This window comes from Numenius arquata, chromosome Z (genome assembly GCF_964106895.1).
Source record: "Numenius arquata chromosome Z, bNumArq3.hap1.1, whole genome shotgun sequence".
Classification (NCBI taxonomy): Eukaryota; Metazoa; Chordata; class Aves; order Charadriiformes; family Scolopacidae; genus Numenius; species Numenius arquata.
The window spans coordinates 71,705,755-71,717,854 of record NC_133616.1 but is presented as its reverse complement, the minus strand read 5'-3'; the positions used below and the strand labels follow the sequence as shown (position 1 = coordinate 71,717,854).

At 42.5% G+C, this 12,100-nt stretch overlaps 2 protein-coding genes across 2 annotated transcripts; both read right to left on the bottom strand.

Moving 5' to 3' along the window:
• Nucleotides 1-720: 720 nt before the first annotated feature.
• Nucleotides 721-6,792, bottom strand: LOC141476998 (survival motor neuron protein-like). Its single transcript, XM_074166002.1, has 9 exons — nt 6,133-6,792; nt 5,964-6,035; nt 5,751-5,876; nt 5,281-5,454; nt 4,728-4,871; nt 3,644-3,715; nt 3,000-3,110; nt 2,039-2,124; nt 721-1,317 (listed from the first exon to the last, which is right to left on the bottom strand). Exons 1-8 carry the CDS (start codon nt 6,247-6,249, stop codon nt 2,068-2,070), a joined length of 873 nt encoding a protein of 290 aa, XP_074022103.1. The 5' UTR covers nt 6,250-6,792; the 3' UTR covers nt 721-1,317; nt 2,039-2,067.
• Nucleotides 6,761-11,791, bottom strand: LOC141477635 (small EDRK-rich factor 1-like). The gene is made up of 3 exons (XM_074166883.1): nt 11,650-11,791; nt 8,186-8,306; nt 6,761-7,651 (listed from the first exon to the last, which is right to left on the bottom strand). The coding sequence occupies exons 1-3, from the start codon at nt 11,789-11,791 to the stop codon at nt 7,579-7,581; spliced, it is 336 nt and encodes a 111-aa protein (XP_074022984.1). The 3' UTR covers nt 6,761-7,578.
• Between the last annotated feature and the right edge of the window lie 309 nt (nt 11,792-12,100).

Sequence of the window (12,100 nt, the reverse complement as noted above, 5' to 3'; positions counted from 1 at the left end):
TCAGTTGTTTTATTTGCAATGAAATTAATTACATTAATCACTTATGAAATAAAAATAACAAAACCCTTTATGATCAGGACTGCACTAAAAGTAACGTCGGATGCCAGATTATACTGGTGTTACAAACCAAGAAAGGCCACTTTTTATAACATAATGCCAGATACTAACATGGGACTAGCTGACTGATGCAGACAGCAGTTGTACCTCTCTAGCAATGAACAGCTGCTGAACAGCTGCTTTTGCGGCTTTGCATCACTGCAAGTAAATGAATGTACTTCAGCTAGACAATTAAGAAAAAGCCTTCAAAGCGGCTTAGGGAAGCTAAGACTATGTCTTTCTCTTTTTGCTCAATTATTTGTGGGAAATTTGTGGGTTTTCTGACACTCCACCCCCGTAGGAAAAGGAACTAAACGCAGCAAAGTTCAGGCTCATATTTGGCTAGTTTCCCTGAAAAGAAAACCACTGTCATTAATTAGTCTAGTTTTGTGGCTGCAGCCCCTATTCTACAAGAGTGAAGATTATAAGGGCTGAAATCTAAGTCCATACTTACCATTACCTTTCCACGCTCTGCTGTTTCTAGAACTCTGCTTTTAGTAATGGTACTCAGAAAAAGGCCACAGAGCAGAAATATCTGGTGTATTTCAGCCATTCATCAGACCAACAGATGTCTGCAGAAGCTAAAAATAAAAACCACCCCAAAACGAACCACATTCCTACATTCAAAGTTTGCAAAGTAGAACTTTATTAACAAGCATTTGAAACAAAAAAACCAAAAAAAAAAAAAAAAGAGCCTTTCTGAATCCAACTGTTATATTCAGGATTCTAATCAGACCCGTAAGATACTCTTTTAATATAATGGTATACCATTTTCCAGGCCATTGCCACCAGTGGCCACTGTAACATACACTGCTGCCAGAGCTGACTCCTTAAAGACTATACTCTAAGCACTAGTTCTGGTGTTGTCACTCAGATAAAAACAGTCTGATGAATACAAGAGGCGTTAACATGAGAGAGAAATGAAATCTACCACATGGGGTTAAAAGACTTAAGTCTATCATATGGTAAAAAGTTGTTTCGGGGAAGTAAAAAATATTCTATTGCTGCAGTGCTTTCTAACCACATTTGAATAGAGGTCTTCATGAAATAGCTGATTTGAATGCACATAAAATTTCTAGTCTTAAGTTACTTGTTTACTTGTTACCAGGGGGAGTTCAGTGTTAAGAAAATGTTAATTTCCTTGATAAAATTCTGATCTTCACCATCAACCATCAGTGCACAAGTGATATACACCTCTCAGTGGGAAAGATTTGTACCTGGCTTTAAAAAGGAAGCAAAAATTAGTATACAAGAGCTTTTTGTTTTTAAGCAAACAAACAAGAACTACTCAAATGTACAAAAATTACATGTTGTCACAGAAAATCAGAAACAAAGAGCCCGTGAGCATATAATTTTGTTCTATAAGGAACCAAACAATATACTGGAGAATTCTAAATAAAGTATTTCAAATAAAAGCTCGGGCACTGAAGTAATGAGAACAGAATTGCTCAACAACATCAAACTGAAATGTTGATCGCGTTCTGAAAACAAAGTTCAGCTACACACCCTGCTGCCCCATCTGTATAAAGCAGCAGTTGCTTCTGAAGATGTGTACGTAGATGCAAAAAATGCATTTCACTTAACAATCTTTTATTTTCAAAACAACCCACAAACAAGTAAGGTAACTCTGCATAGTTCAAATAAGCTGTGCTGTTAATCCTGACGTAGAGAGATGCTGTAGTTAAACCTCTCATCAGAGCAATAAAATACTTTCCTCCATTCTAATCAAGAAAATAATACTCCACGGCTGCTAAGCAAAAAAGGGATTAATACTGGCAGAAGGTGGTCTTTGTAGAGAGCCATGAGAGCGGATGGAAGTCCTGAAGCTCAGTTTTTGCACAGAATTCAAAACTTGTTGAGACCTTGTAAAATGAACTGTAGTTTCAAACAAATTTTGTCAAGCAACACTGTATCTTCATTTGCACAAAATTATGATACTTACAATCCTTCAAAACAATGGTGGATATTCAGTTATTTTGCATGTGTTTCTCTCTCCAGTGCTGCTTCCATTCGACTTTGTTTTAAACCCTAAAGGATACAATCTTGCTTTTACTAACATGGAAATAAAAGTTTTAGACACAGAACAAAAACATTTTTGGACAATTTTTTTTGGTAGTCCTTTACAAATCAAGAATAGCTTTTAATTCTTTGGGGAAATCAAAATGGCCAGTTTAAGAAAGACAAAAGGCAAACTATGTCTTCTTTATCATCAGTGGTTCTACAAAATAATTTAAAATATTTACTTCTTGTTCAATTAGAAGTAAATTAAAGCAATCCACGGTTATATAAAATCTGAAACAAGAAACTCCAAAGTTATACCCTATGGCACCAAAACCCCCTTTTACAACTTCCCCAATGCAAAAGAGTTTAATTCCTCCTCTTTCTTCATAAGTGTACAAAGGAAAACAGAAATGAATACTCCACATCACAGATTTTTCACAACTACGCTGACAGCTCCTGCTGGACCTTCACAATCACCTGAAACAATTACTGATGAACAGTCTCTGCAAAAATGCCAGATCTGGTCTTAAATGTGATACTACCACTCATACTTGATGAAAACACATAGAAGACAACTGAATAATAAATTTATTCAGATTTATTCCACCTGTCTACAAAGACAAAACTGGTTGTTTCAGAATGGCTACAGAAGTAACTAATGCCCCCCCCCCCAGTGGAACAAAGAAGTAAACCAAGGCTGACTATACATATATGCTGGCTCACGTGACTCCTACTAAAGGACAGAAATATTTATACAATACAAAATACCCTTAAATTTAGCTATTATAAATTAGAATAAGAGATCTAAAAAACAGCCCTCCCTGTCCAACTTCTAGCTGAAAACAGCAGCGCAACACAAAACCAGAACTACAAAGACATTTCAAGACAGAAGTGGCACATACCAGGTAATACCCAGTGTGATAACCGCTCATGTACCAGGCTATCAACATGCTCCCCAATGCTTCATCGTCCTCAGGAGAGTCTGGGCTCATCGGTGGCGGAGGAGGAATCAACTAAGAAATCACAAAGGAAATGTCTGTGTTTCAATAGGGTATATCCCAGGTTAGACAGCAACCAATTCTAAAAGATATAAAACTGAAAAATAGGAATGTATCCTCAATGTTTTCTCTGAAAAGGAGTCAAATAAGAAAAAAAATTCTGAAAAAAAGTAATTTCCAAAGCCTGGGAGAAATAGGATTCCTGTAGCTTGACTGTACACAAAAAGTTTTATTCATGGAAAATAGTTATCTGCATCAGTGAAATGCTGTTAATCAAATTTAAGGTGTAGTTTCTTCAAATAATTTTTCTCTTTATATTCTTACCCACAGCTTCATTGTCACAAAATGAGTGCAGACCAGACCTTATGCATTAGATGCCTGTAATATCTGTAATGCATTTTCAAATGCATTATCAATTACCTGGAAAATACAGACTCTAACAAAGAAACGTGTTTTAAAAACACAGGCAGGGAGCACATTCAGTTAGAAAACTTGAGATCACCAATACTCATCTCTGACGCTTTCTTCCTTGTTCTCCTATCACTCACCGGTGGTCCTGCTGGGAAGGGTGGGGGCCAGCAAGATAAAAACGATGGAGGTGCCCTGAATTTTGATCCAGGCTACATTGAAAAAAATTGTATAGTGCAAGTTAAAAAGAAATTTCAGGCATTACAATTTTATTTAAGAAAATTATTTGAAGCAATTCACAAATCTCAAACTAAAGGCAACACATCCCAGCAATTTAATGAAACTGTAGTAACAACACACAGTAGCTACTTCTGTGGAGAATTTCATGACCGGAAAAGTAAAACTTAGATTACGCATGTCACTGAGGTAAACAGTACTGAAACAGGGTTAATACAAGCACTTTAAAAAGTCTTTTCTAAATGGAAGTCAGTGGTTGCACTCTTACATCAAGTGCATCTAACACTGCCCACAGGCAAATAGATAATTTCCCTGCTCCTGTGCGGCTGGGGCACATGCCGACAAAATTCCATTATGCTTGTGAATGTCTTTAAAATGAGCTTAGATACAAATCTGTTGATACTAAAGAAAAAGGATAAAAGACAACCTTATAAAGAAAACTTGCACAAACAGTAATATTTAGAAAAAAAAAATGCTGCATTCAACTGCACTATTATTTAGATTCCTACACAACAGAAAAACTGCATAGTGTATCAATACCCCAGCCCTCATAACTCAATAAAAAAGCTACCACTGAGAGCTTCTATGACATCTGGACACAACTTTTGCTGGCTTCAATGTCCTGTTCAGTGAAACACATCAGTTGGCTAGAAGAAGTGCAACCTTAAAACATCAACAGTGCTATCACTAACAGCACTATCACAGTCGAGAGAACAGCATCCCTCTTTTAAGCTAAAAGGCAATTGCTAAGTAAGCGTTAGCCAGGGAGAAGGCTTTCCTCACTAGACAGCAGCACTACAAAAGGGCTAAACTGTCATCAGATTATTAAAATGACATACCAACCGGTTCTAACATGCATATTTTTATATATCCACTCTCAGAATGCTGTTATTTGTTTTCTAGACAAGGATAAATATCATACTTCTATCTCAGAAACACCAGGCTTAACAATGGTCTATGAATCATCTCAGATAAGGCCGAGCTTACCCTTCCCAGGCCTGGGGCTGCTGGTGGTGCAGGAAAACGTAGGTTTTGAGGGGAAAATCTTGCTTTCGTGCAGTTGTTTTTGTTTCGAGACGACTGGGAAGATTTTTCACTTTCATCTGTTGAATATGGAGTCTCATTTTCATTCTAGAAGACGAAGGCATTTTTATAAGATGCATTAAATAGGAGTTTACAGCAAGCAATTTTAGTGTGATAAAGCTTAGAAAGCCCCATCCACATCCTTCGCTCCCTCTGGCCCTCCCAGTCCTACTCACGAAAGACCTTATAATCTTATTTGCTCACCATTTTAGCTATATTATATTTCACTTGTGAATTTCGTGGTGTTGTTCCCTCCCTTTACTCCATGCTGAGTTCAGTAAGTAAGGGAATGCTTTCATTCCCTCCATCAGCTTGCATCCGTTCACAATGGAACTGGGTTCTGAACACCACAGCGGTACCAGAAATACTGAAAAAGTTGATTCTCCCACTTTCTCTTTTGCTTTCATAAGAACTAAAAAGTGTCCCTCACCTCCCCGGAATTCCCCATCCCATTTACTGTTTCATCGCTGGTTGGAGGAAGTAGATCAGCCAGGTTCTGCTCTTCCTGATTTCCATAGCCCGTGTAAGTAACAACACATGTGCCTGTCTTCTGGTTGATGGAGGCAATAGTCGCTAGGTACATATTACCATCCTCAGACCAAACAGCATTACAGCTGTCACCAACTTTCCACTACAACAGAAGCAAGAGAGGCAACTGGATACCTACACCAACGAACAGAGAGAAAGACGCTTTTTTCTACATTACTTTTTGTCCCAACCACAAGAAAGATAACTCCCACCCAAAAAGTTTGTCCTTTGTATGTAATGAAATTGCTCAATGTAACCTATAAATAAAGTTTATAACATTATTATCCCCCTCCCCACCCCAGAATGCTACTGTCAAGGTGATGAAAAAGCTGCTTTTGAGTACCACAGAGAAGTACAACACGCAGTATGAGCATCACTAGCATTTACAAGTGAGGTGACCTGTTTCAAAGGCACTGTGTTGCTCTTCTTCCTATTTCTGTTCTTTTTATTGTTTTTTCTCTTCATTCTCAGGCGCTGCTCCTGTTTGTCCGAAGGCTCTGAACACTCTCCATTCTTCAAAGCGTTCTGCGGGGAACAAAAGGAGAAAAACAATAAAAGGCAATCCAGGGGCCTCGGCCCATGGTCCCGCGACGCTTGGGCCGCCCCCCTTACCTTGAAGGAAGCCACCGCCTTGTCGTACGCCTTGATGAGGGCCGTGTCGTCCCACACGTCCGAGTCGTCGCTCTGCGGAGACCACAAACCGCTTTACCGCCGCTCCAAAGCCCCGCTCCCGCACCACCTCGACCTGGCCCGGCCCGGCCCGGCCCCGACCAGCCCCCACCTGCCCGGTGCCTCTCCGGAACAGCACCCGGTCCGCCATTGCCGACACTGGGCCCCGGCCCCGCGCGGCCGCCGACTGCGCAGGCGTCCTGTCGTCACTTCCGGCGCGCCGCGGCATCACCCGGCTATGGGTAAAAGCGAGACACGCGCCCTCCGCCACTCGGCGGGTCCCGGGCTTGGCCTGAGCGCTTTCTTTGGGTTACCGGAACGGGACCGGCGCTCCCGTGCGGCTCATCCCTCCCGCCGTGCCGGGTACCCTCTGGGAGAGGCTGGGCAGCCCCCGATTTCAGGTAGAGGTCCTTCCCTCAAAGTCTGTCTGTGCAGGCGGCGTGTGCTGCCAGCCGTGAAACCCGCCGGGGCAAGCCTGGCGGAGCGCAGGAACCGGAGCCCAGCCAGCTGAGAGCAAGCGAAAATACCTGCTTCGCTTCCCACCGTCTGCAGGTATCGCGCTGCCAAAAACGGCCACATTTTCCTTCAAACTCTCCTCAGGCTGTGCCAGACGCCTGCTAACAGTAACTGCGGTTAGATCCCGTAGAGCTTATACAGCCTCAGGCCTCAAAGCTCGCTCCTTCCAGGGATTTATACCAGTTTCACCTCAATCGGTACTCAACACGCTCAAGCACATCTGTAGAGTGAGCACTGTTTTCTTCACACTAAGTTTTATTCTTGAGGCTAGTTTAAGCAGCAATTTTAAATCATTTTAGTGACACAGCAATTTCAAGATCTGCTTACATCTGCAGCTCCTTAATTTCAAGCCGGCAGCTTCTCTAAACCTACTATCAGTATGAGATTCACAGTAACATACACCAATGAAGTCTGCAGTTCCATAGCACCCTTTTCTGTAGTTCAGACTTACTACTGCATACTATATTGCTTATAATACGCATTTCTCATCTTATAAATTGTATTTATATTATATTTCATTTCTCCACAATTCTGTTTTTGTGTTCTTGGCATCTTCTTAGAAATCAACTCATTATCAAGCATAACCACTTCAGATTAGACAATATTTCATGCAACATTTTATTGTAAAAAATAATTTGAGATTTACAGTTCAGACCTCTGCAAAGTTAAGCACATTTTACGATGTGTTCCATTCTGAATGAAGCTGTACTTCAAGAATTCAGACAAGAAAATCTGGTCTAACTGTAGATTCAGAAATTCATTGTTACTGGAACCATTAAGTGAAACCAACAAATGCGGCAAAAGCTGTAGTAAAGCTATTGCTTGGTACTTTTATTCATATGCATGCAGAACAGTGTAGTCAGTTTTGAAATAGCACTTCAGACAACTAAGCCTATGCTAACCAGAAAATACTCTAAAGTAATGCTAGTTGCACAACTCTGCAAGATAGATATTTAATCATTTAATGGCCAGACACTTTTGTGAATTATCTTCTAGGCCCTTCTGCTTCATTGGTGCACTCTATCTTCTCCATATAGGCAGCTCATTTTGCTCCTGCCTGCATAGACTTCCTTTCATTAGCCGCTTTTTGTTTTTGCTGCATAATTTCAGAGTCTCTGTGAAGAAAAAAAGTTGCATTTAAGATACTGGCTCACTTTTTCTAAGTAGACTCCTCCAGCTTGTTTTTGCCCCTTAGCAACCTCCATTTCAACACGGGAAAGAGATTAGTACAAAGCTTCTCAGTTAGCCATGAACACACTTGCTTCTATTATCCTGTTTTTTTCAGTACTGTACCCCAGACAAGTTACTTGAGTAGTAGACCTTATGTAATTCTTTTAGTTTTAGAAGGACAACAATGGATCAAACATCTTCAAGAAAGTATTACACAATCTTTCCATACCTACTTTTGTTCCTACCAGGCAAAAAGCTACTCAAAGAAAGAAAAGCTTTACAAGTCTTACCAAAAATAAATCTGTTTAACAGCAGATACAGTAAAACTTACATCCATAGTTTATGCTGTGGCACATGAATGGACCATGAATCAAAGCAAAGTGCTTAAATGCTGTTTCAGCTGAGACACCAGATTCCTTCTGACCCATTTTCCCCTCCTATTTTGCCCAATCATTTCACTCAACTGTACTAGATCCTACCTCTGTTTTCTCTGAGAAGCAGACAAGCTATCCTCTTTCCTTTTCCCTTTGTGGATCTCCTGAGTCTTCTTCAGGTTCTTTTGGCGAGCAAGCTCACGCTGGTTCCCACCTGTAAGATAATACACAGTTTATATAGATAGTACCACTTTTTACACACAGTTTGCCTGTGTAGAAGCTATTGCAGAGTTGGTATGGCAGTATCTTCTGTAGTTGGCAGTACCTTCCATCACAGTCTCCCCCTCCAGTGCACAATGGGAGGCATCAAAGCCAGTTAGTTCTCACCTTTACACTTCTATAGGTCATAGCAAAGAGATCACCAAAATCCATTCCAACATTCCTTCGCTAAACAAAGTGCAGTTTCCCATAAAAGACTGAAGGCAAACCATCCCATCGATACCCCGGGCAAAATGTGACAACCGTAACTCATCCAAAGAGAAGCCATCCTCTCCATCTCAGATTTCAGCATCCTATGTAAGTTTAATTCATTTTTGCTCCAAGGCAGCTGACACGTATGCAGTATGAGGCTACAGCAGCTACGGAGCTTCAGCTTAACATTTTGTTTACTTACCTTATACCACAAAGCTCCTTGCAAAAGAAGTGGGGCTGACAAAGCTGAAGTTACCACAGAACTAAAACTCCAGTTCCTCATCAAGACATCTTTTCAGAAAAAACAACTCACCACATTCTCAAAACAGGTGTATTCATATGACCCTGCACAGGTGGGAACAACCCTAATGCTGTTCACATGCAAGAGTATTTTCATGCTACTGGAGGAATTAGCAAACAAGCATTCAGGAAGGTTCTTTCCATATGCTATTATGGGTTTCTGTCCATAGCTTTCTTTCCTGTGCATGCTTTTTAGATTTTATTGGAAACCAACACCTTTATTTTTCAATCTTCCTCATTTTAGGAGTTTCTTTATGTAGGTGTTCCCTTAAATTGGCAGCAAGGGCACAGTTATAGTTGTTCTACCTAATTTGCTTGTGATTAACTGTTGGTCCATTCAATTCATTACACTGAAACACTATTAATGAGGTGACCTCAAAAGATCTGTGCATTCTTCACACCTGTAGATGTACTGTCTGGCAAGAGGTGCCAAAAGCCTAAATGAAAACATCATACTACGACTGCTGCTTCCTGAAGGCTGCTCCTGCCTTGGAAGATATACTTCATTTGTGACACAACATCAAGTACTACCTTTTGAAAAAGGTAACAGAACTCCTGCTCCATCCTCCTCACTAGCATTCAGTGAGATTCCGTCCCCAAACCCCATGCAGAAGAAGGGTCACTTTGTTCAGAAACTGAAGTAAAACAGCTATCTATCTCTGGCTCTACTGGTGTTGATTAGAACTTGGTGACTCATGAGCAGATGATACATTCCAGGCTATAAATGGTTCTTTAGTTTTGTGGTGCTCAGGAGGCATGGAATGTCATATGAGCAAGTTCGCAGCAATGAAGAAAGTCTTCTGTGGTGCTTAAAGAAACAAAGTATCTTCTTTTATCAGGAAGAAAAAAGAGGCAGGAATTCAAAACACACTGCTATAGTCAGCATTCCGTATATAGCCGTTATCCTCCACCCTTTAACCTTACACACTTCCTTCCTTTCCAAGCAAACACCGTGCAGGGTGTCTGCAGCATTACTCTATACACATGGTAAGATTGTAAATTTAAGAACCAAACTGAATGGCATCACTGCAAAAGCTTGGCTGCCACTTCTGCACATCAAAGCAGAGCAGGTAGAAAAGTAGAGCAATACAGTATGCACACAAGGCATAGAGAGCCAAACAACAACTTTAAAAGAAACTTACTTGTACCATCCCTGCTCCCAAGTAAGCATTGCCAAGGACTGTTTGGCCTCAATACTTCACCTGGGATGCAGAATGAGTATCTCTGTCTCCAAGGGAGACAGTGCTGCTTTCTACATTCTGTAACATCAACCTAAATCTTCCATGAAGTGTGGTCCAGCCCTGACAGAAGACAAGTCAGCTTTCTGTAACGTGAAATTCAAGAGTGAACTGCCACATAAAGGACAGTACACCCTTCCTGCTTATACCTATGGCTTGAGGGTGCCCATCCTCGCCTGCCTCTGCAAGACAGATGCCTTAGTTCCACCTGCCTCTGCTCTTCCAACTCCAAGATCCAGCTGTTCTTGAAGATAAGCAAAAGACCTCTGAATAGCACTGGAACAATTGGTAATCATCTCTACTATAAGGAGGTCAAAGAGAATGGCAGTAAGGATTGGCTAATGAGGTCATAACTCCTGGAGTTCTTTCAGAGCTGCAAAGGATCTAATCACATGCCATAACTTAAAGCAGTAAAGTGCCTGCCACCATGTCCCAAAAATAGAAAGCAAAAGTAAACAGAGTTGTTTGGTACAAGAACAAAGCAATAATGGAAGACAAGTAACGACACTCCCCCTCCAATTCAGCTAGTCATCACCATCTTCACAAATTTATTCAGTTTTCAGATACCCTAAATTTTAGTGGTACAACAGGTACCATGAATTTTGAACTTGGAGGCAGAATGAGTAGTTGCTAATAAGCAATCCATTCTTACTCTACTATATATCCATTTGAAATCACAGGCTCTAGAGTCCAGGGCTGATTGATAACAAAGCGCTGAACTCTGGAAACATATACTAAAGCAAAAACTAGACTGCATGGTTGGACACCACAACTACAACTCTAGTACATCAAATACGGTATTAAACTAGCTCATCCTGAAATGCAATGTTATGATTCTGCTATGCTCAGGTGTGGGATGCTGCATCTCTTTTTAACCTTAAACTATGCTTATTTTAGCATCATGCAGAACGGGGCGGGGGGAGGAATAAACAAAAGCCATAAACCTGCCTCTTGCTCACATTCAAGGTCTGATCTGTGCACAAAATGCTTATGATCAAGGTCTTCCACCTGCTCTTCCAGCAGTACAGTGGCTTTGAAGGTATGTATTTTCAAGTGTCAGTGTAAAAGCATCTCCTCAATTAAACACAGGCAGTTTCTGTATTGCGAAGTATAATACACAGAAGCCAAAACACCAATCCCACGTGAGACAGAGTATTCTAGGTTTGGTTCACAGTTTTCCACCATTTTAGAGTACATACAACAGTGTGACTTTTGAATATGGTGATGGTTGGCAAATCCTGCTGCCCTTTTCTACGAGAGCCTTAACAACGACTGTTTAAGCAAGGCAGTATTAAGTATTCGGCAGGGATATAAGAGCCCTTTATTTGCAGGCTGGACGGTAGCCAGGGCTGAAACTGAGCGTTACTGTTGTTCCAGCAGATCACCACCTCCCTTCCTCCCCCAACACAGACACGCCACGGGATGGGGCGAGGATGTTGTTGCTCCAGGTCCAGGAGGGCGGCGGGAGGCCTCAGCCCCAACGGCCCATGCACCCGCCGCAGGAACTGCACCAAGTCCACAAGGACGGAGACCGGAGAGCGGCACCACAGCGCGGCTAACCCCCACCCCCGGACCGGCTCTCGGGCTGCCCGCCCAGGCCGCGCTTCCCCGGAGCCGAGCGGCCCAAGGCCCACCGCCCGCTCCGCTGCCCGGCGGGGCCCCAGCCCAGCCCCCCTGAGGCCTGCCGGCACTCACGGGTCATCGCGAGTCACTCGGGCCACGCAGCGCCGCCGCCCGCCACAACCCGCTGCCTGCCAGAACCTTCCACCCGCCCCGCCTGACGGAAGCGCCCCTTATAAACCCTCGCCGGTCCCTGACGTCACTGCGGCGCCCGGCCCAATCAGCAAACGGCGTGGCGGGGGGGCGCGGCCAGCGTCCGTGGAGGGGCGGGGCGGCCGTTGAGGGTGCAGGGAGGCCTCGCCGCCTCCGCCCGCCGCGTCAGGCGAGGTGGCTGTGGGCCAACAACCACGCGCGGGAAAAGAAATCAGTCAAGTTAAAAAAACCACACCCA